Source organism: Gobio gobio (genome assembly GCF_949357685.1).
Source record: "Gobio gobio genome assembly, chromosome: 1".
In the NCBI taxonomy this organism is placed as follows: domain Eukaryota; kingdom Metazoa; phylum Chordata; class Actinopteri; order Cypriniformes; family Gobionidae; genus Gobio; species Gobio gobio.
The window spans coordinates 68,949,319-68,975,028 of record NC_137097.1 but is presented as its reverse complement, the minus strand read 5'-3'; the positions used below and the strand labels follow the sequence as shown (position 1 = coordinate 68,975,028).

General features: G+C 40.2%; 2 protein-coding genes across 2 annotated transcripts; both read right to left on the bottom strand.

Moving 5' to 3' along the window:
• Nucleotides 1-982: 982 nt before the first annotated feature.
• On the bottom strand, nucleotides 983-1,933 carry LOC307122883 (G-protein coupled receptor 4-like; the record flags this gene model as incomplete). Its single annotated transcript, XM_079811187.1, has 1 exon — nucleotides 983-1,933. One exon carries the CDS (start codon nucleotides 1,931-1,933, stop codon nucleotides 983-985), a length of 951 nt encoding a protein of 316 aa, XP_079667313.1.
• An 11,746-nt stretch (nucleotides 1,934-13,679) lies between these two features.
• On the bottom strand, nucleotides 13,680-16,854 carry LOC307122876 (uncharacterized protein; the record flags this gene model as incomplete). Its single annotated transcript, XM_079811169.1, has 5 exons — nucleotides 13,680-14,643; nucleotides 15,783-16,045; nucleotides 16,152-16,449; nucleotides 16,491-16,668; nucleotides 16,806-16,854. The coding sequence occupies 5 exons, from the start codon at nucleotides 16,852-16,854 to the stop codon at nucleotides 13,680-13,682; spliced, it is 1,752 nt and encodes a 583-aa protein (XP_079667295.1).
• Between the last annotated feature and the right edge of the window lie 8,856 nt (nucleotides 16,855-25,710).

Here is a 25,710-nt window from a genome sequence, read left to right as displayed (position 1 = left end):
GGACATATAAAGACACTTGTCGCCACCTACTGGCATAACAATGTAACCTGGTGATGTTAAAGGTATGTAACTTTTAGCGCTATAGCGGTTGATTAAACTGAATGCGTCTTGGCGGGAAAAATGATATTGTGTGTTGATGTGGGCACTAATATAGCTATCGTTATAGTTATCCTTATGGTCATCATTCTTGGTGTGAACGGGCCTTAAGTAATTCTGTAAAAGAAATTCAGGAAATAAACCATATATAGAAGAAGATCACAAACCTGGTCAATGAAAGCCAACCTCGATTCATCCAGCAGCTTTCCTTTCCTCTGGTAGACATGTGTAGACAAATTTTCTCTGGAAGATCAGTTTGCTCGTCAACCAGCATAAACACCTCGATCAGTCAACAATGCCATTCTATTTTCCTTCAGAGTGCTGTTGTCTTCTTCCAACTGGATAATGTGGGATAACTCCTTGTCTGTTCACCACGTTTCACTCTTCCACTGTCTTTCCACCTAACTGACATACAACTGAGACACAGAAAATATATCCATTGGATGTCTCATGTGTCACAGTTACCTCATTGGATCACAGTAGTTTAAATTTAGGATTATTATTATTTTTTTTTGATAACAGATTTTAATACATCAATTTATTTCAGATATTTATCTCAAACGTTTTGCCTCATTTTCTTGTCTGTAACACATGGTGGCGCCACAACTCTTTAAATGAATATTTGCATATTTTATTTGTCTCAGGATTTACAACAGATACATTTATGCTTTAGCATTTCAAACAAAATATATATTACAACTAGAGTCTGTAAACATCTAGTAAAATAATTATTTGTGGTTACAAATATCCAATGAGTTTACTTTTTGTTCAAAGATATTTTGAAGACTGACGAATTATGGAAATTAAGCTACTCATTTACATTTAATGATCAGTGCCAGTATATATAGTAGTATAGTACATTGATTTAAGACCCTGGAAGAAGTTATCATTCCTTTGAGGGCTTGTCTTGTTTCTTGCAGCTTAACTTCTTCACACAAGATTCTGGAAAGAATGGTATTTTCTCCAGACGGGACAAATAAATTAAGGGCTGGATAGTGCTGCTGATGTTTAAAAAGGCATAGCCCACTGGCTGCACATAGCAAAAGAAGATCATAGGTGGGTAATGGTCTGCAAATGGGAACAGAGCAACTAGAGGAAGATAGTTGCTCATGATGATGATCAAGATAGACAGCACCATCTTAAACGCCTTTCTTTTCATAGGATGCATCTCATCTTTACCAGAGCCTCGTGAGCGTTTCAGGGCCAAGAGGATGGCAATGTTACACACCACCATCCAGGTGAAAACAAACAAGACCTCAATTGTGAAAGCCATTTCAAATTTGGGCAGGACATCAACAGTTTTGGCCGAAGAATAAGCAAAAGTGAGCAGCAGAACCACAATGGAGAGGCCGATCCTGTATTTCATGTCCTTTAACTGTCCGAATGCGATGGGGAAGAGAACGGCTATAAATCGATCCAGACAGACACACGAGAGGAAGAGTGGGCCGCTGGTGTCCTTAACGCCATAAGAGAATTTCAGAGCCCTCCAGACCTTTTCACTGTGCCAGTGGAAGAAATTGAGGAGGGTTATGATAGTCATAAATCCGAAGTAGGTGTCCATGAAAGCCAGGCAGCCCAGGAAGATGTCAGAAGTTGAAGGCTCATTCCGGGTTTTTATTAGGTGTGCTATGACCAGGATGTTGGCAGGTATTCCTATGATCACGTTGAAGGATTGTATAGCTAGGTCAAAAATAAGACCGGCCGCCATTTGTTCGCACCCTTCAAACACATTGAAGACGTGTGTCGCATTGACTGAATCGGTAGTCACGTTAGAGGAGGGCAGGTTGCTTCTAAAGATGTAGCTGAATCTTGTGTCGTGACGGAGTTGACTCTCCATGACTTCTGAGCATCTAAAATGAGATTCTAGAAGGAACAGTAAAACAAATATGTTAAACGATCTTATTAAAATGGCAAACTCATAAATTCAGTTTAGAATATAATATCAGACTGACTGAAACCAAGTGCACAGTATGTTGCACAAACCCAAGCAATTCTTACTCATTTTTTTAACCTGGAAAAAAAGAACTCAAAATTTCAGCAGAGGAGAAGTTTTCTTTGCAATTGCATTGATCATGTCATAATAAGCAAGTCAAAGACTACTGACTTTGCTGGATGGCAAAATAAATATTTTACGATTCCCTAGTTTTATTTAAAACACCAAAATTGACCCACTTTTTGAACCAGTACCCTTTAGCAACATTAGCAGTATCCTTCTGAAAGCCTGTGTGGGTTCAGTGCAAACTCCAGATCTTGGGTAAAATCTTTTTCTAATGAGATTGGTTTGAATTTGTTTGTGACATATTTATTTATTTAGCTATAGCCTTTTTTCTTTCAAACTCTTTAAATAATATAAATATGTATTCTTCCCTTGCCTTGTCTTCTTATAGGATATATGTATACTATGTCTCAAATGTTTCTCCAAAATGGCAATGAGATTGAATGGACAGCAAAGAATGGAGAGATTTTTTCAGATTTTTATACTGAGAAAAAAGATCCTAATAATCTTATTTCATCAAGAGTTTCAAAAAAGATCTCTCAAAATACTGAGAAAACTCTTCTGCAGGATTGTGGAACTGTAGTCAGCAAGACAGACTAAGACAATGATACATTTCATTGGCATTCAGTATGTTTTTTTAAAAGGCAATCAGTGGCCAGTCCTTAAAGTTGTTGATCTTACACACAGCCTCAGAAGTGACCACTTAACCAAAGCATATATAAACCCCCGACTGTGAGCTCCTTTCCTCAGGAAAAGCCTTGATGTGAGCTCCAGCAAAGCTATCCCTGCTGAAAAATCCAGCATAAACCAACATCAATGTTGTTCCAGGATGGTTTATTTAGGTGGTCTAGCTGGTGCACCAGCATGTTCATGCTGTTCTTAAGCAAAACTGAGCTGGTGTAGCTGGTCCACCAGCACCCCTGCTTCCTATGCTGGGATCCAGCAAACCAACAACCAGCATCCAGTGCTGGTCCCAGCATGTAAAACATAGCCCCTACCTTATGCTGGTAACCAGCAATGCTGAGTTTTTTTCTGGACTTCAACAACTGGAGGATGGAGGACGACGAGATCAGAGCTGTGTTTACATCATATCATCAATGAGGCTGATAAAAGAACACAACGCTGCAGACAAAGCTGAGAGGTAAATGCCGTTAACATTAGCATTCTGTATGTTTATGCTGTATCACTGTTTTCAATGTTCATGGAGTGTTTACACAGATTTTTAAAAATGCTGGGTGCCGATGTTCCGTATGGCATGCATTCAGCCAATCAACGTACACTTGTGGACACTACTGTTCTGGGTTAGACCCTACTATGAAGTAGGAACTAATTAGTGGATGTTATCGAGTGCACTCATTCAATCCCACAATGCACCGCAATAACGAGTGTACAACTGATGTACACTCAACACTCACAATGCATTATAGGTATTCTCAACATAGAGAACACCCATAATGCATTTTGACGGCCATGGCGAAATAATTCCTGTCTCTTGCCAGAAGGCGGCGCCCACATGTGAATCATCCATCCATCCATTTTACTTTTTCATGTGATCAACAGATTCAATTGGTAATCCCACAATACCAAAGTCTGCAATATAAAGTCAGAGATTTCAAATTTGACCAACACTCTTTGATGTCACCAATGTTCTCAATTGCGTCCATTTTTATTTCTCATAAGGAATTTTGGGGAATATTTGAGACTAAGTAAATGCATAAATGAGACAAACCCAAGCAACATCTAAGCAATTGGTAGCTTCAAGCTTTAAGCCAGTTTGTGGACCATGTCACATTTTGGGATCTAACAATACATCAGCTACCACAAACAGGCATGAGGATCTACCCCTGAGGGTGTTTTCCTGCTATCCGGCTGCATATCCCTACAGGAGAGAAGTCACTGCACAAACACAAGTGATCAGGAACACATCTGTGCAGAAACACCTGTCAAGAGGGACTTCCATCAGGGTCTGTACAAGACACGAGTCCCGCCCTGTTTCCACAGCATAGATATATAAGGACAGACTATGTGCTAGGCGGTTGTAGCAACACTATTCAAAATGTCCAACTTGAAAATTGATTTTCAAGCTTCTGTTGAATGAATTAAATAAACATATTTTGCACAAAAAAATCACATTAACTTAACTTTTATGGTTGACAAACAACATAGCAACTTGGTGCATAAATAGAGGAGACCATAAGTGTGGTAACATGCAGTTTAAGAGCAGTTACAGGAGTGAAATCACTATCATACATGACTACCACCCTCGCGATTCAAAGTATACAATGTTTATTTTTTTCATTTTGATGACGATTTTTTTAACACTCGCAGCGACAGAAAAGGCTTAAACCAATCACATACAAGGAAACAAATGTCCATTTGATGTCATTAGCTATAATCAACACTAACCTTTACCAGGTATAGCATTCTCATGAGGTTACAGCTGTAGTTACAGGTGTACAGCTGTGTTTGCCCACTGTAGGCTACAGACAATGATATCATAACCTTTTGAGTTAAAACTCGTTGTTTATTTCTAAGCTAATTGTGTCCGCGACTATAGAAAGTGAATGTGTTTCCATCAGTACGATGTGACTCAACTGGAAACATAGCTGGAAACAGCTGCTTCGGATCGATTGGTTCCCTGAAGTGTGTTTGTCTCGTCAGATGCGGTGCTACTGTCTCTGGAGGAGCTCCTCAAATTGTCCCACGGACATTCGAAAGTAAGTGCGGAACCGGCCATGAGCCTTAAGTCAATGTAAAGACACGTTGAGGCACGTCAGCGGTGTGATAAACCTAATTTGTGCGTCCAGTTTGTGCGAAACCGTCAAATTGAGTGACTTGCGCGAGTGATTTTATTTGGTGCTTTTTCTGCATTCACTCGTTTGAAGCGAATTTGCGTCTGACGCCCGAGTTGAAAAATCTGAACTTTGGCATTTGTCCGCGGCGCGTTAACCAATCAGGAGCCTGCTAAACGGGGTGATAAGTGATGTGATAAACTGGGGCAGGCCCACCCGGGGTCACTCATTCAAAACAGTGGCTGTGTTTAAGGACTTGGCACTTAATCTGGACTGAAAGACTGAAGGACCTTGGCATATTATTGAAAATGGCTTTGATCCTGCGTCTGTGACTAAGGAACGTCTGTGGTTCATCTGTCTCCTTTATAGCAGAGCTCATGTCAAGCACCTCCCTGTTAAGTCTGAAGGGACAGTAGGCTTCATGTGTTCTTGTCATGCTTTTCTCTGTACCACTGCTCCACCGGGGCCTCAGAAGGGCCCTTGTGGCCCTGAGCATGTCCCTGACCGACACTCTCTCTCTGCCTTCAGGCCAAACTCTCTCCAGTGGGAGCGTGTGTGCTGAGAAAGATTAGGAGGAGGATTCCTTGAATTGATACTCTTAATCAATTGACTTTTCCCCCTGCAGATCAGGTATATTGTTTGATAATGTGTCCCTTTATATATTAAATGTGGTTAGGTCTGTTTTTGCTTTATTGAGCACATGAAAGTCATCTATATCAGTAGTCAGGTTTCTTCTCTCAAGTGATGACAAGTTGATTATTCTGTGTAATTAAAATGTTTTTTAACATGTTTAGGGTCCAATTCTCACTAGTTATTATTAGCATGAATATGAAGAGGATATTGGTTTATAAGTACTTAAAAAATACATATTAATGCCTTATTCTGCATGACCATATTCTGTATCCTGAAAACTGGTCCCCTAATCTAAAGTTTGACCAATTTAATTCAGCGAATTTTGTATTTGACAACATGGGGCCAGATTTACTAACAGCTTGCGGCAGTGCAAACCCTCTTTTGGCAGTAAAAAACTACTGTTAGGATTTATTGAAGACATTAGCGCTGAGAAGGTGCGGACAGGGTTATTTTCGCGGCCGACTTTATTGCATATGCATTTGTAGGAGTTTCCCTTTCAGATGCAACATTTTTGGGAGAAGAGCATTTAAATGAAACACGTGAGGTGATTTACTAAGGTTTGCCCTCGTCAATTTATTGGTGTTTGCTCCATTATTTACCGGCCCAAAAAAGCACACCTTAGACCACTTATTGTGTTGGTCATTATGTAAATGATCCGGCTGTGTGAATGTGTGCTTTAATTTGTGCGTTGTCTGTAGATCACTGAACTTTCCATTCCAATCTGCAATATTTTTGGAATTGGACTCTCACGCTAATTTGCCCTGTTTAGTGAATCTGGCCCTTGGTCCACAAATAGAATAGCAAAATAGGTTTTAGTTTTAATGGTCCACCTTCCTTTAACTTTTTACTAGTAAAAGTTGAAAAACTTTTTTAAACTACAGCCTCTGCATGCTTTGTTAATAATTGGTGTTAGTGAAAAAGTCACATAAAAGTCACATCAACAAATGTGCAATAACAAATGTAAAGTTTTTTTATAATATTTGAAGATATTTTAAATCAGGGGTGTCCAATCAAGGCATACTAAGCATACTAGAAACTTCCAGGCGAGTTGGAGCTAAACTCTGCAGGACAGTAGCCCTCCAGGAGCGAGTTTGGACACCCCCGTTTTAAAGCAACCAAATAAGACGGCAAGACCATCCATTTTCATGTAAAAAGTTAGTGTCAGAATACCGACATTATAAAAAGCCTATAGGGCTTTGAATATTTACAACAATCATAATTAAAGAAACATAAAAGACAAAGAAAAGCATTCTTACCAGATAGATGATTTTAGTCGTAAAGATGCGGGTCAGATTGTGGAGTCGCCTTTATAAACATCACGAGGCCTTGAGGAATTACAATTGAGGGAGGATCTTTTTTGAGGTGCTTTCTGGACTCGGTCCCTGATGGTGAATTAGGCTGTTTTCTAGATTCTTCCGTCCTCACAGGATCAAAGCTGTTTTGGTAAAAGCTCAGAATGAGTATTATATAATTTTGCTTTTAATAATATTTTTTTAAATGGCAATGAATTCGAGGTGATTTGAAATTGAATTGAGAACGAAGTAAAAATGTGTTTCGATTTTAGATTTTGCTTTTACTGTCTATTCTTGAATCATAAACATGACGTCTACGTACAGCCATTATTTTGCTTTATTCTAAATTGACATTTAATATACACCAACAAACTAAAGATATCTGTATGATATCGTCATTATAAGTAGCCTACAGTACTTTTATCGTTTACATTAATCTTAATATAGATTACTATGCTTAGGTGTGTTTTTTAATCAGAACAGTGAAAAGACTGCACAAAGTAAATCTGAGAGAATAAATGGGTTCGGTGAGGCATGAGACCTGCATCGGCTGAGATCCAGCCCGTCGCACAACACCTCTCCCCTGACTCCCAAAACTCGGTCTGGGGGCTGATTTGCATCTTGGGACTGGTCCTGGTTTTATACCACCGGCCCAGAGGCCCTCATGTCAGTCTCTCACCCTCTTTCACTGCAAACAGAGAGCACAGGTGTCTGCTGCCAGTATGAGTGCACTTGCATGACTGCTGTGTGTTATGCATCTATAATCTGATGGATTAATGCAGCAATGCATTTCTTTTGATGGACTGTATTTTTTTCAGTTGGGATCACTCTGGATGTATTTATTATTTATTAAGGCTTAGTCAACAAATGCTGTATAACTGAACATGGTAAGGCAACATACAGTATTGTTTGTGGGTTATGGCTGTTAATTAGTGCAGTGGAAAACAAGCATTGCAGTATATTCGTGCCGATTGTCTTTTCGATTTTCAAAATTAATTTATTTTTGGGGAATGGGAGCTTTATCTATTTTCATTACAGTTGTGAAATTTTTATGGATGTTAACGTACTTTCTCCTGTCCTAGTTTAATGAGCAGAGACAAAAGTATGAGCTAATTTATATGACTTCCATGAAATGTGTAAACGCTTTGTTTGTTTGAGCACCAGTTTAACACACCAACACTTTCTTAACCAATGGTGTGAGTTTGATTTATTTGGGTCTGTTTGCCCAACCAATGGCAGATTGTTGTCTCAGATGTGTCTTCCATGACAGAGCAATTTTTGATGTTGCTGAAGAAAATGAAAGGAATAGTTAGAGCTACACTGTGTAAGTTTTTTAGTTTATTCTTAGCTAAAAACACTTATTTCTTTCAAAAATATATGTGTTCATTAATGTATATTTACTTCTTTCAAGTAATAAAGTATTCTCGTAAGTTTATAATATGCCATTGAAAATACATTACGGGTGAGGGGTTCGGATGCCGGTCGCCATGTTGCCCCTCCATCTTGAAAGTACATTAGCCAAACAGGGACATACCCGTAAATTCAAGCTTCGCCTTTCGCATTTTAACACTCGATGGCACCGTGTCGAATGTGGACGAGGTCGAACTGGAAGCCATGTTAATCTTGGACTAAATCGGCCACCGTAGGAGTTAAAACGAAATCGGAATTGAGAGGAACAGAAACTAATATTCACTGGATGGTCATTTACCATTTCACCGCTAGATAGGGGGAAAATATCACACAGTGTAGCTTTAAAGAAAACATTTTTTGTATTTTTATAATTTGTACGTTATCTATGTTATCTCTGTTTCTAGGTTTTAGTCTTGTTAAAGTTGTTTTTCACTGTCTCTAGATCAGTTTTCATTGCCTGTGTATGTTTATTACTGTGGTATTTGATTTACCCAAATGTGTCTAGTTAATGATCTAGTTTTTTCCCTAGTGTTTCTCTGTCTAGTCCTTGTTTTCAGTTAGTTTTCGTTTGATCTTGTGAATGGTGAAGTGGTTGTTCTGCTTCCAGTGTTTTTTTTTCTAGATTTCCTGTACAAGTGTGATTTTGAGTTTGATTTAATTAAAAAGAACTGCATGTGAATAGATCCTGCTATTTAATTTCTGTTTGTTTGTTTGCAACCCCTACTTGACAGAAGATCAGATCAGAATAAAATTGCTCAAGCAGCAGTTCAGATTCTCGTACTCTCCCAAGGGGATCTATCCCTCGAGGTGCACATGCAGAGGTTCCTAGATCTGGTACAATGGTCACACCTTCAAGCCCATAATTCCATGTCGACCTGTTGACCAGTCGGCTCCTCCTTGGCTCCTCGATTCCTTGTCTCCACCTGGGGCCACCGCCCTTCCGGCTCCACCAGGCTTCCTCGTCCTTTCAGCTCCACCACCTCTGTCCTCCGGAACCCTGTCTCCACTTCGGCCGCTTGTCGTCATAACTTCGCCTTGGTCTCTAGGTCCTTCTGTGTCTCTGAAAACACCTCTGAAAACAATATTTTATGCAATCATAAGGCTCAAGTCGGCATGAGACTGAGTTGGAATCATGTTTTCTTCCCTGATGTGACGTACATCCGAGTAAAATGGCTCCTTGAACAAGAACAAATGTAGAGCGTGACTTGATTTTGTCCATGGGGAATTGATTGGATGGTTGTAGTTTGCTATTGGTGGATCTCATGTGAGTGACAGGTAAACACATCGGCTGCGTCCCGAAAACCTAGGCAGCTGACTTGTTGCCTTGCTGCCTTATCAGACAATGGCTTGTAAGGCAGCATTTGTGCTGAAGGCACCTCATGAAACTAATTTCTGACAGACTTCTTAAGCAGTGTAAATGTTTAATGATCTACAGGAAAATAGAGAGAGCTTTGGTGAGAACTAAACAAATATTTAATTAATACATTAGTAAGTTTTTCACTAGAAATTACATCAGAAGTGGAAAATGTTGGTAAAAAAACTTACATTTACACATAAACTAACCAGCAAACGCAAATTTCGGACGCCATCTTTCCCCCCAGCTCAGCTGTCACAAAATGGAAACCACACCTGTTCCTAACTTTACCCTTAAACTCACCCATACCACCACACCTGTCCCTAACTATACCCTTAAACTTACCCACATCACCACACCCGTCCCTAACTATACCCTTAAACTTACCCATATCACCACACCTGTCCCTAACTGTACCCTTTAACTTATCCATACCATCACACCTGTCCCTAACTTTACCCTTAAACTTACCCATACCACCACACCTGTCCGTAACTATACCCTTAAACTTACCCATATCACCACACCCGTCCCTAACTATACCCTTAAACTTACCCATACCATCACACCTGTTCCTAACTGTACCCTTAAACTTATCCATACCATCACACCTGTCCCTAACTTTACCCTTAAACTTACCCATACTACCACACCTGTCCCTAACCCAACCCTTAAACTTACCCATACCACCACACCTGTCCCTAACTTCACCCTTAAACTTACCCATACCACCACACATGTTCCTAACTTTACCCTTAAACTTACCCATACCACCACACCTGTCCCTAAATTTACCCTTAAACTTACCCACACCACCACACCTGTTCCTAACTTTATCCTTAAACTTTCCCAATACCACCACATCTGTTTCTAACTTTACCCTTAAACTTACTCATACCACCACACCTGTCCCTTACTTTACCCTTAAACTTACCCATACCACCACACCTGTCCCAAATCCTACCCTTCAATTTACCCATACCACCACACCTGTACCTAACTTTACCCTCAAACTTACCCATACCACCACACCTGTCCTTAACTTTACCCTTAAACTTACCCATACCACCACACCTGTCCCAAATCCTACCCTTCAATTTACCCATACCACCACACCTGTACCTAACTTTACCCTCAAACTTACCCACACCACCACACCTGTCCTTAACTTTACCCTTAAACTTACCCATACCACCACATCTGTCCCAAATCCTACCCTTCAACTTACCCATACCACCACACCTGTACATAACTTTACCCTTAAACTTACCCATACCACCACACCTGTACCTAACTTTACCCTTAAACTTACCAATACCACCACCTACCAATACAAATACCCTGCCGTCTTCCTCCTTATTTACACAAACCATTGTTACAGCAACCAATTACAGAAACGCCCTGCAAATACTCACAATGCAACCAAATACAGAAACTGCTGCGAATAGTCAAACCACAATCAAATACAGAAATGCCCTGCAAATACTCACAATGCAAGCAAATACAGAAACCACTGCAAATACTCACAATGCAATCAAATATAGAAACCACTGCAAATACTCACAATGCAACCAGATACAGAAACACACTGCAAATACTCACAATGCAACCAAATACAGAAACGCCCTGCAAATACTCACAATGCAACCAAATACAGAAACGCGCTGCAAATACTCACAAAGCAACAAATTACAGAAACGCACTGCAAATACTCACAACGCAACCAAATATAGAAACACGCTGCAAATACTCACAATGCAACCAAATACAGGGACCCACTTTATATTAGGTTGCCTTAACTACTATGTACTAACATTTTAATTAATAATTTGATACAATGCACTTATTGTGTACGTAGATGTTTTTACATTGTACTTACATTTAAAAAAATACCTGCATGTAATTACATCTGTAATTCATTTCTGTAGTTACATTTGTAATTACACAGTTGACACTTCCCTTACACCTAACCCTACCCTTAAACTTACCCATACCCCCATACCTGTCCCTAACCCTACCCATATCCCACCTCAATATCAGCAAAGGTGTTCTGCAATACAATTTGAACACAGTAAGTACATTGTACTTATTTTTTGATGTAAGTACATAGTAGTTAAGGCCACCTAATATAAAGTGGGGCCAAATACAGAAACACATGTGCCGCAAATACTCACAACGCAACCAAATACAGAAACTCATGTACTGCAAATACTCACAACGCAACCAATTACAGAAACAAATGTGCTGCAAATACTCACAATGCAACCAATTACAGAAACACATGTTCTGGAAATACTCACAACGCAACCAATTACAGAAACACGCTGCAAATACTCACAACACAACCAAATACAGAAACTCATGTCCTGCAAATACTCACAACGCAACCAAATACAGAAACACACTGCAAATACTCACAACCAAATACAGAATCGTCCTGCAAATACTCACAATGAAACCAATTACAGAAATGCGCTAAAAATACTCACCAAAAAAAAAAAAACACTTTCCAGGTCATCGACAACACCACTGACGAGTAGACACTGAGCAATAATCGTGTCCCAACCAGGTTCGTCACTTGTTGGGTCACCTTGAAACATTCTGTATTTGTTGCGTTGTGAGTATTTATGGGTTTCTGTATTTGGTTGCGCTGTGAGCAGCACACGTGTTGTCAAACTGTTCTATTTGCATGTGTTTTCTTCAGTTGCAGCACGTTGAGCTCTCTCGGTCACCATAATTAAATCTAAAGAACTAACATTTTAGACATCTAACAAAATGTTATGGATTTATACTCTGAAAATCATGAGAGCAAGTGTGATATTGCATTATAGTTAATAGTTAATAACTTACATTTTTTAGACATAAAGCTAACCAAATTTTTTTGTCTATTTTTGCATCAAACAGAAAGTTTCAAACAAAGCCAAAAGAGACAACAGTTGCAAGTTTCCACAGCTGCTTCGTTCCTGAATAAATCAGCGAACAAATTGGTTAGGTGAATGACTCGCTCACAAAATAACTTGTTTGATTCCTTAATGAATCTGTTTTTTTTTAGCGACATGATTCAAGGACATATAAAAGACACTTGTCGCCACCTACTGGCATAACAATGTAACCTGGTGATGTTAAAGCTATTTGGCATTATAACGGTTGATAAAACTGCATGCGTCTTGGCGGAACAAACATGGAAATGTTTTTCCACCATCATCGTTCGAAATGGTCTTCGTTCTGTAATTTCTGTAAAAGAAATTCAGGAAATAAACCATATATAGTAGATCACAAACCTGGTCAATGCCAGCCATCCTCAATTCATCCAGCAGCTTTCCTTTCCTCTGGTAGACATATGTAGACCAATTTTGTCTGGAAGACCAGTTTGCTCGTCAACCAGCATAAACACCTCGATCAGTGGGGTGGGAGTGATTTGACTCGGCTCATGTCTAAAGATTAAGTGGCATGACACAAAATGAAGCATAAATGAATGAATTTCATAAGATGGTATCATTCAAATGGTATTATTCGTTATTCAAAAACTTACTTGCAAATTGGCATTTATGATGTATCTCCATAAGGAAAAGAACAACTGAAGTAAAGGAAGCCCAGTGGCATTTTTTTAATTTACAGAGCTGATTGTTTGTTCTTGAGCTTGGTGATCTACATTATGCCTCCTGTAAGCAAATGTTTAATCGGCAGATAATCATTTTTTTGGGGGTGTTTAAATTTAGGATAAATAAATAAATGTTTGATGATAGATTTTAATAATTACATTTATTTCAGAGATTTAATCACAAACAACGTTTTGCCTTATTTTCTTGTCTGTAACACATGGTGGCGCCACAACTCTTTAAATTAATATTTGCATGTTTTATTTGTCTCAGGATTTACAACAGATACATTTATGCTTTAACATTTCAAACAAAATATATATTACATCTAGAGTCTGTGAGCATCTAGTAAAATAATTATTTGTAGTTACAAATATCCAATGAGTTTACTTTTTGTACAAAGATATTTTGAAAACTGAAGAATTATGGAAATTAAGCTTCTAATTTACATTTAATGATCAGTGCCAGTATATATAGTAGTATAGTACATTGATTTCATTTCAGTTATCATTCCATTGAGGGCTTGTCTTGTTTCTTGCAGCTTAACTTCTTCACACAAGATTCAGGCAAGAATGGTACTTTCTCCAGGCGGGACAAATAAGTTAAGGGCTGGATAGTGCTGCTGATGTTTAAAAAGGCAAACCCCACTGGCTGCACATAGCAAGTGAACATCTTATGTGGGTAATGGTCTTCAAATGGGAACAGAGCAACTAGAGGAAGATAGTTGGTCATGATGATGATCAAGATAGACAGCACCATCTTAAACGCCTTTCTTTTCATAGGATGCATCTCATCTTTACCAGAGCCTCGTGAGCGTTTCAGGGCCAAGAGGATGGCAATATTACACACCACCATCCAGGTGAAAACAAACAAGACCTCACCAGTGAAAACCTTTTCAAAGTTGGGCAGGCCACCAATGGTTTTGGCCGAAGAATAAGCAAACGTAAGCATGAGAACCACAATGGACAGGCCGACCCTGTATTTCATGTCCTTTAACTGTCCGAATGCGATGGGGAAGAGAACGGCTATAAATCGATCCAGACAGACACACGAGAGGAAGAGTGGGCCGCTGGTGTCCTTAACGCCATAAGAGAATTTCATAGCCCTCCAAGCCTTATCACTGTTCCAGTAGTAGAAATTGAGGAACGCTATAATAGTCATGAATCCGAAGTAGGTGTCCATGAAAGCCAGGCAGCCCAGGAAGATGTCAGAAGTTGAAGGCTCATTTCGGGTGTTTATTAGGTTTGCTATGACCAGGATGTTGGCAGGTATTCCTATGATCACGTTGAAGGATTGTATAGCTAGGTCAAAAATGATACCACCCGCCATTTGTTCGCACCCTTCAAACACACTGAAGGCGTGCGTCGCATTGACTGAATCGGTAGTCACGTTAGAGGAGGGCAGGTTGCTTCTGAGGGTGTAGCTGAATCTTGTGTCGTGACGGAGTTGATTCTCCATGACTTCAGAGTATCTAAAAGGAGATTTTTAGAAAGAACAGTAAAACATAAGTTAAATAATCTTATAAAAATGGCAAACTCACAAATTCAGTTTTGAAAATAATATCAGACTGACTGAAACCAAGTTCACACTTGTGTTTTTCTCTCTGTTTCCTGAGTCATTTTGTGCTATGATACTGCATGGATGTTGCACAAACCCAAGCAATTCGTACTAATTTTTTTTACTTGGAAAAAAGAACTCAACATTTCATCAGAGTTTCAGCAGAGGAGAAGTTGTCTTTGCAATTGCAAAGGTAAATAATCAGTGATCATGTCATATTAGGCAAGTCAAAGACTACTGATTTTGCTGGATGGCAAAATAAATATTTTACGATTCCCCAGTTTTATTTAAAACACCAAAATTGTGATCAAAATCCCACTTTTTGAACCAGTACCCTTTAGTTACTTCAACATCAGTATTATCCTTCTGAAAGCCTGCGTGGCTTCAGTGCAAACTCCAGATCCTGGGTAAAAAAAGATTGGTTTGAATTTGTTTGTGACATATTTCTTTAGCTATAGCCTTTTTTTCTTTCAAACTCTTTAAATAATATAAATATGTATTCTTCTCTGCCTTGTCTTCTAATAGGATATACTGTTTACTACATCTCAATTGTTTCTCCAATATGGCAATGAGATTGAACGGACAGCAAAGAATGGATATATTTTCTCAGATTTCTCTCCTGAGAAAAAAGATCCTAATAATCCCAACACGCTCTTTTTCGTGTTGAGTCACAGCCCCAAGCACCTTATATGGGCTAGAACGACATCTCGATGTCGAACAGCCATATTGCGCGACTGGGCCAGAATGAGCCAGTCGTCGATATAATTGAGTGTGCGGATGCCCTGGAGTCTCAACGGAGCCAGCGCTGCATCCATGCACTTCGTAAAGGTGCGAGGGGAAAGAGCTAGGCCAAAGGGAAGAACCCGATATTGGTACGCTTCGCCCCCAAAAGCGAACCTCAGGAACTTCCTGTGAGATGGAAGAATGGAGATATGGAAGTATGTGTCCTTTAGATCTATCATGACGAACCAGTCCTCAAACTGGATCTGACTCACGATGGCTGGAATTGTGAGAATCTTGAACCTGTATCTCCTCAGAGACCGGTTCAGATACCTGCAATCTATAATCGGACACAACTCTCCATCCTTCTTGGGAACTATGAAGTACCGGCTGCAGAACCCGGACTTTCTGTCTGGCGGAGGAATACGTTCTATAGCCTCCTTGACCAACAGAGAGCGTACTTCCTGTTCCATAACCCACACCTGCTCCAGGCCGACTACAGTCCAGACCACCCCGTTGAACTGAACTGCAGCCTCTAGCGATGCGGCCCAAAGCGTACTGGACAGCGGGGGCACAGCATCGATTCCCAGAGAGTTCTGGGGAGAAAACAACCTCAGTCGCTCTACCCCGTGGGGGACAGCTCTCAGCGGCCTTGCCGGAGCTAGGACGCCTTCTTGGCCTGAATGACGTCTCTCAGGTTGCCCTTCGGCTGAGCAGGCTTCGTGCGAGAGCGCCGTCTCCTTTGCCAAGCTCCCTCGGCAGGGGCGCGGGAGGCGATGTTCTGCTTTTGTACCTCACGGTGCGAGGAGTTGGATGACGGTCCAGGCTGCCCACTTGAGGCAGCCTTTGCGAGGATCCAGAGTGGCGAGGGATGAACCGCTGGAAGGCAGCCGAGTGCTTTTTCGCCTCCTGAAACGCCTCGGCGACGGTGTCCACCGTGCCGCCGTAGAGGCCAGAAGGCGAAATCGGGGCATCAAGGAGAAAGTGTTTCTCCCTCTCCCTGATCCCCGCAGGTTGAGCCAGAGATGTCTCTCAACGCACACCAAACCAGCCATGGAGCGGCCGATAGTGTGGGCCGTCTCCTTGGTTATGCGGAGAGACAAGTCGTTTGCCTTCCGGAGTTCAGTAATATCCTCCGGGGAGGGCCCCTCGCCCTCATCCAGCTCCTTGCCGGCAACCAGCAGCGCGACCTGCCGCACTATAAGCCCTGCCGTCCAGCCTGGATGTGTCGCGGCAAGGCTTAGAGGGCAGCAACGGGGGATTCAGCGATGCGGCGGCCCCGGGTGAGAGGTGGCTAGCGAGCGCCTCTTCAACCTGTGGCAGCGCCGCATAACCCGACTCAGCCGCCCCCAGCACTCGAGCACTGGGGGATTAGATAGACGGGCTGAGAATGGTCTTTCCTCATTGTGTAAGTCAGGGAAGAACGGAAGGCGTGGAAGATGAGCCCAATGCTTGAAAAAGCGTTCATCCAGCTTAGAAGGCAGCTGGATGTCAACTCTTTCTTGTGGCCAATCTAAACTCAGCTTGGCCACAACATGGGTTATAACCTCCACCAGCTCCTCCAGAGCGGGTGTGTGGAGGGGCAATTGCTCCACATCACCCGCCTCGACACCCATAGCTCCTGACTCCTCAGAGTCAGATAGCCTGAGCATCGGATACTCCGCCTCGCGGGATGAAGCCGCTTTGCGGGCTTCCGCACGAGGCGGGAGGATATCTGAATCATCAGACGAGGATGATCCATCTGCGAACCCCAAAATCTACGGAGCCGCGCTGCCTCGGCAGGCTCGAAAGGCTCGAGCGCAACACCCTCAGCGGCAGCAGCTCACATTCACCGCAGGAAGCGGCCCAGGCATGCTGAAAGCAGAGGCATTGCACACAAAGGTGATGTGTGTCCGTGCCCGAAATAAAGCGCGAACACGGAGGCACACATCTCCTAAACTGCTCGCTCGCCATAATATGCTTGTAAAACAATCGTTGGTAGACAGACAACACCCAATAAGACTCACAGAGCGCTAACGCTGAAGAGCAGAATGCTCTCTGTGTTGTGTGCTGACGTACCTTTGTATCTTACGGGTATGCCATCACATACTACGTCATGACGCAACACCAATCAGGATTGGACTTATTTCATTCATTCTTCAGACGCGTTGCACGACGATGCAGTGCAAGTTCCCTCGAAGGGGAACTGAGAGACAAAGACCAGGAGACTTGGGTGCATCTTCTGCAGGATTCTTTATTGAGAATGTGCCATTTGGAACTGTAGTCAGCGAGACATACTAAGGCAATTATACATTTTATAGGCATTCAGTATGTTTTTTTTTTTTAAAGACAATCAGTGGCCAAAATCATTCCCAGTTCCTGCGGTGCGAACACACCAAAAAGTAGGTACTTCTGCCAATAGTTATAGGAACTATGATTGTCCGCAATTGCCCCCTGTACCTTTAAATATGGCTCTATTTGAGGGGACAGCGATTTGTAGTGGTGCCCGAAACTAGCGAATGTTATCGAGTGCACTCATTCAATCCCACAATGCACCGCAATAACGAGGGCACAACTGATGTACACTCAACAGCTAGAGAATAACGCATTGTGACGGCCATGCCGAAATAATTCCTGTGACGGCACCCACATGTGAATAATCCATCCATCCATTTTACTTTTTCATGTGATGTTATGTTAGGACACAGGATCAACAGATTAAATTGGTAATCCCACAATACCAAAGTCTGAAATATATAATATAAAGTCCACAAATTTTACTAACACTCTTTGATGTCACCAATGTTCTCATTTGCGTCCATTTTTATTTCTCATAAGGAATTTTGGAGAATATTTGAGACTGTAAATGCAATATTTGAGTAAATGCATAAATGAGACAAACCCAAGCAACATCTAAGCAATTGGTAGCTTCAAGCTTTAAGCCAGTTTGTGGACCATGTCACATTTTGTGATCTAACAATACATCAGCTACCACAAACAGGCATGAGGATCTAACCCTGAGGATGTTTTCCTGCTATCTGGCTGCATATCCCTACAGGAGAGAAGTCACTGCACAAACACATCTGTGCAGAAACACCTGTCAAGAGGGACTTCCATCAGGGTCTGTACAAGACACGAGTCCCGCCCTGTTTCCACAGCATAGATATATAAGGACAGACTATGTGCTAGGCAGTTGTAGCAACACTATTCACAATGTCCAACTTGAAAATTAATTTTCTTGGACTTATGCAAGGATCTTATTTGGACTTCAGTTCGGCCTTCAATACCATCATGCCTGATATTCTCTCAGCTTAACTGACCCAGCTCTCCATGCCATCCTCAATCTGTCAGTGAATCTCCAGCTTCCTGAAAGACCGACAACAGCTGGTGAGACAGGGGAAACTCACATCCAGGACCCTGTTTAGTAAATCTGGCCCTAACATTAATTTACCCAGATTAGGATACACTCTAGTGTACACTATTTTGTAAAAGATAAGTATGGAAATCACTGGTGTGTGGCATTGAACCAGCATCTTCTCTCATGCCTCGTCTAATCATAATTTAGAGTCAGAACTATTCATCTATAACATGTTCTTTATTGTTAGCTACTACAAAACATGTCTAACATCACATGCAAAGGACTAAGGAACGTCTGTGGTTCATCCGTCTCCTTTATAGCAGAGCTCATGTCAAGCACCTCCCTGTTAAGTCTGAAGGGACAGAAGGCTTCATGTGTTCTTATCATGCTTTTCTCTGTACCACTGCTCCACCGGGGCCTCAGAAGGGCCCTTGTGACCCTAAGCATGTCCCTAACCTACACACTATGGTGGTACACATAAATGATGATGATTGGTGGGTGGGAAGTTGAGGTTGATAGGTTGAGTACACACACACACACACACACACACACACACACGCACATGCATATGCCTATGCACAGTCACACCAGTCTATGAGTCACACACACCAACGACTAGGAGGAGTCAGAGCGATGGCAAGACCAACGACTTCAAAGGTAGCTTTCACAAACTGGAAGTATAAGCGCTACTTTTCCCTCGTTGAGGTGAAAGGTAAGTAATGTACAACTTATGCCCAGGAAGAAAGAGTCTCTCCACGTCGGTGGCAAGTAAATCTAATCTAATGAAGCCTCACATCATCACATGCCGCCACAAAATTAGTAGCTAAAAACCCAGGTGATAACGTGAGCTCCACTACCAAAGGAATAGTATAGTACTGATAATATTTACACAATATTTACACTATAGTAGGTCTACTGATAATATTTACAATAATGTATTGAAATTGATAGGTGTCTCTCACATTGTCCCACAGCAACATTACAATAGTGTACATTAATGTACAATGTTTTATAATAATTTATTCTATTTAGTGTCCAATTCATTAATTTAACATATTTAATATTGGGGGCATCCAAGTTATTTGACATATTTGAACATTTGAAAACACAGTAGTTACTTTCCCTGGTAATTAGTTACTTTTATAATAATGTAACTCAGTTACTAACTCAGTTACTATTTGTAAGAAGTAACTAGTAACTATAACTAATTAATTTTTTTAAGTAACATGCCAAACACTGTTGAGCACATGAAAATCTATATCAGTAGTCAGGTTTCATGAATCTGACCTACTCTCAAGTGATGACAAGTTGATTATTCTGTGTAATTTCAATTAATTTTTAGTTTAGGGTCCAATTCTCACTAGTTATTATTAGCGTGAATATTAATAGGATATAGTTTTTTTTTGTACTTAAAAAACACATATTAATGCCTTATTCTGCATGACCATATTCTACATCCCTTAATCCTGAAAACTGGACCCCTAATCTAAAGTTTGACCAATTTAATTCAGCGAATTTTGTATTTGACAACATGGGGCCAGATTTACTAACAGCTTGCGCCAGTGCAAACCCTCTTTTGGCGGTAAAAAACTACTGTTAGGATTTATTGAAGACATTAGCGCTGAAAAGGTGCGGACAGGGTTATTTTTGCGGCCGACTTTATTGCATATGCATTTATAGTTTCCCTTTCAGATGCAAAATTAATGGGAGAAGAGCATTTAAATGAATCACGCGAGGTGATTTACTAAGGCTTGCGCTTGTCATTTTACTGTTGTTTGCCCCGTTATTTACCGGCCCATAAAAGCACATCTTAAACCACTCGCTAACTTGTAGATTGTGTTGATCATTATGTAAATGATCCGGCTGTGTGAATGTGTGCTTTAATTTGTGCATTGTCTGTAGATCACTGAACTTTCCATTCCAATCTGCAATATTTTTGGAATTGGACTCTCACGCTAATTTGCCCTGTTTAGTGAATCTGGCCCATGGTCTATATACAGAATAGCAAAATAGGTTTTAGTTTTAACGGTCCACCTTCCTTTAACTTTTTAGTATTAAAAGTTGAAAAACATTTTTAAACTAGTGCAGCATCTGCATGCTTTGTTAATAATTGTTGTTGTTAATGAAAATTTCTATCATATTAACACTTTAAATGTTTAAAAAAAATATATATTACAAACTTGATCTGGAAAGAACCCAAAACAACAAATGTGCCATAACAAATGTAAAGTTTGTTTATAATATTTGAAGATATTTTAAATCAGGGGTGTCCAATCAAGGCATACTAAGCATACTAGAAACTTCCAGGCAAGTTGGAGCTAAACTCTGCAGGACAGTAGCCCTCCAGGAGCGAGTTTGGACACCCCCGTTTTAAAGCAACCAAATAAGACGGCAAGACCATCCATTTTCATGTAAAAAGTTAGTGTCAGAATACCGACATTATAAAAAGCCTATAGGGCTTTGAATATTTACAACAATCATAATTAAAGAAACATAAAAGACAAAGAAAAGCATTCTTACCAGATAGATGATTTTAGTCGTAAAGATGCGGGTCAGATTGTGGAGTCGCATTTATAAACATCACGAGGCCTTGAGGAATTACAATTGAGGGAGGATCTTTTTTGAGGTGCTTTCTGGACTCGGTCCCTGATGGTGAATTAGGCTGTTTTCTAGATTCTTCCGTCCTCACAGGATCAAAGCTGTTTTGGTAAAAGCTCAGAATGAGTATTATATAATTTTGCTTTTAATAATATTTTTTTAAATGGCTTGAATTCGAGGTGATTTGAAATTGAATTGAGAATGAAGTAAAAATTTGTTTCGATTTAACATTTTGCTTTTACTGACTATTCTTGAATCATAAACATGACGTCTACGTACAGCCATTATTTTGCTTTATTCTAAACTGAAATTGAATCTACACCAGTAAACTAAAGATATCTCTATGATATCGTCAATATAAGTAGCCTACAGTACTTTTATCGTTTACATTAATCTTAATATAGATTACTATGCTTAGGTGTGTTTTTTAATCAGAACAGTGAAAAGACTGCACAAAGTAAATCTGAGAGAATAAATGGGTTCGGTGAGGCATGAGACCTGCATCGGCTGAGATCCAGCCCGTCGCACAACACCTCTCCCCTGACTCCCAAAACTCGGTCTGGGGGCTGATTTGCATCTTGGGACTGGTCCTGGTTTTATACCACCGGCCCAGAGGCCCTCATGTCAGTCTCTCACCCTCTTTCACTGCAAACAGAGAGCACAGGTGTCTGCTGCCAGTATGAGTGCACTTGCATGACTGCTGTGTGTTATGCATCTATAATCTGATGGATTAATGCAGCAATGCATTTCTTTTGATGGACTGTATTTTTTCAGTTGGGATCACTCTGGATGTATTTATTATTTATTAAGGCTTAGTCAACAAATGCTGTATAACTGAAGAGATGGTAAGGCAACATACAGTATTGTTTGTGGGTTATGGCTGTTAATTAGAGCAGTGGAAAACCGATTGTCTTTTCGATTTTCAAAATTAATTTATTTTTGGGGAAAGGGAACTATTTTCATTACAGTTGTGTCATTTTTATGGATATTAACGTATTTTCTCCTGTCCTAGTTTAATGAGCAGAGACAAATGCAAGTATGAGCTAATTTATATGATTTCCATGAAATGTGCAAACGCTGTGTTTGTTTGAGCGCCAGTTTAACACACCAACACTGTCTCAACCAATGGTGTGAGTTTGATTTATTTGGGTCTGTTTGCCCAACCAATGACAGATTGTTGTCTCAGATGTGTCTTCCATGACAGAGCAATTTTTGAAAATTAAAGGAATAGTTAAGAAATAAAAATAATTTTTTTAATCATTTTTACCTTATCTATGTTACCTCTTTTTCTAGGTTTGAGTTTTGTTTAAGTTGTTTTTCACTGTCTCTAGATCAGTTTTCATTGCCTGTGTTCATTTATTACTGTGGTTTTTGATTTACCCAAATGTGTCTAGTTAATGATCTAGTTTTGTCCCTAGTGTTTCTCTGTCTAGTCCTTGTTTTCAGTTAGTCTTCGTTTGATCTTGTGAATGGTGAAGTGGTTTTTCTGCTTCCAGTGTTTTTGTTTCTAGATTTCCTGTACAAGTGTGAGTTTGATTTAAGTAAAAAGAACTGCATTTGAATAGATCCTGCTCTTTCATTTCTGTTTGTTTGCAACCCCTACTTGACAGAAGATCAGACCAGAATAAAATAGGTCAATCAGCAGTTCAGATTCTCGTACTCTCCCAAGGGGATCTATCCCTCGAGGTGCACATGCAGAGGTTCCTAGATCTGGTACAATGGTCACACCTTCAAGCCCATAATTCCATGTCGACCTGTTGACCAGTCGGCTCCGCCTTGGCTCCTCGATTCCTTGTCTCCACCTGGGGCCACCGCCCTTCCGGCTCCACCAGGCTTTCTCGTCCTTTCAGCTCCACCACCTCAATCCTCCGGCACCCTGGCTTCACTTCAGCCGCTGGTTGTCATGACTTAGCCTTGGTCTCTAGGTCCTTCTGTGTTGCTGTTCTCTTCAGCTTTTCCTGGGTCTACACAACCATCAGCTCCGCCAGCTGCCATCCCCCTGGTTCTGCCTGGCCTCTCCACTAAGGCTCCACCATGGCTCCTGCCTCCATCAGCTCCACTGTGGTCCTTCAGCCTGCTGAAAAATTAAAATGCATTAAAACTCACTGAAATCTTCATTGGTTTTATACAAGATCTACAATGGTTTTATAAACAACTGCTAATTTCTTTTGGATCAGTGAGAAACATTTCTATGAAAGCTGCATGTGAAAAAAGCCACAAGGTTGTTAGTTGCTTGATAATCTCTGCAATCACTTTGAGGACAGTGCCATGCACCAAAGCTTTGCTACAGTGTTTTATCTCACTAATGGTAATAGAGGCATCATGGGAGGATTCTTGTATATAATGACAAGAGAGGGCAGTAGTGATCTGTGCTCAATGCTCTGTCAGAGACTCATGAGTCTTCTTTACATGATTAAGTAACACAATTTAAATTTACAAACAATATTCTTCAACAAAGATGACACTCTCATAATAGCTGGTGAGACATATTCTGATATATGACAGCTGAAAAGGTGCAGCCATTTCATCTGAGAGCATACTTCATAAAACCATTCTTACATAAATTGTTGCATTAAATTCAGTGCAATTCTCGATATTGCAATACTTGTTCCTATACTCCACATTGTCAATATCACAAATGAATGCTTCTTTTTACTTACATAAATGGGTAAGTGCTATGTGAAAGTGGATAAAGACCTTGGCTTATTTCAGCCAGTAATGGATTGCCTCTGTTAGTGGATGATGCTTCAGATGTCTTATTAATCTCTGTAGGTTTTAGTGTCTGAGCTCAGTATAAGACAGATTCCATTAGAGAATGGAAAACAGGGCATCTATCCATGATTTAACAGTCATGGCCACCGCACATTTTTTCACAACACATCTGTATATGTCTAGTTAAGAAAGTCTGCAACCACAGCTTGTTTGAAAAAGTGGTAATTTGGTTGCACACAGTCATCATGCAGTTATGTACTGTGAAACAGCCATCACACTGCAAAAAACATTTTCTAAATCACTATCATCTGCTTTCCTACAAATAAAAAGTCATAATATTTTGTGCAATCATACAAGTCGGCATAAGACACAAGTTGCAATCACCTTTTCTTCCCTGTTGTGACGTATATCCAAGTAAAATGGCTCCTTGAACAAGAACAAATGTAGAGCGGGACTTGATTTTGTCCATGGGGAATTGATTGGATGGTTGTGGTTTGCTATTGGTTGATCTCATTTGAGTGACAGATTGCCCCGCCCTCGTGCCAGTAAACGCATCATCAGAGAAGAGATGAGCTGCAAGAGGAAGGGAAGTTATTTTTATTAAAGATTACGACTTTACGAAATATTTACAAAAATAATGATGTGCATAGATAAATCATAAAAAATATACAAAATAATTAAAAAATATTCCATAAAAAACGAATTCACTGTAAAACAAGGCATACCAATTGATTACTAAAGTCATTTTGAAGTGTGTTTGTAATGCTTCTTGTCAACACATGAGGGATTTTTAATACTTATTTTTAATACTAATAATCTAATCTCAATTAATCTCAAATTTAATTGGTTACACTTAACAATAAGGTCATATTAGTTCACATGGTTAAGACATTAACTAACAATCAATATTTTTATTTATATATATATATATATATATATATATATATATATATATATATATACACCGCTTCAACTACCAACTTTGGTAGCGCTTTAGATTACGGCCCGGAAAGTACTGTGTAAGCAAAGCGAATTTACAGCACAACTTTCTGTAACTATAAAGTAAGTACGTGTAGGTATAAGGGAACAATATGTAATATTGGGGGAATAAAGGGGAATAAAATTAACAAATGATTTATACTGTATTTTTTAATTAAGGGGTAATTATACATGTAGTTACAGGGTAAGTGTGAATCTGTGGGCTGTAAATTAAAGTGGTGTTTGTTCCCCTCTTGTTTCATGTAGTTACAGGGTAAGTATGAATCTGCGGGCTGTGAATTGAAAAACAACAAGCACCACTTTAATTTACAGCCCATAGATTCATACTTAAAGGGTTAGTTCACCCAAAAATGAAAATTCTGTCATTAATTACTCACCCTCATGTCGTTGGACACCCGTCAGACCTCCGTTCATATTCGGAACACAAATGAAGATATTTTAGTTGAAAGCTGATGGCTGAGAAAGGCTTCACACAGGCCTCCATTGGCATTCAGTACATTGACACTTCCAAGATCCATGAAAGGCACTTAAAACGTCGTTACAAAGTCTATCTCACCACAGTGGCTCTACAATAATCATATAATGTGACGACAATAGTTTTTGTGCGCAAAAAAA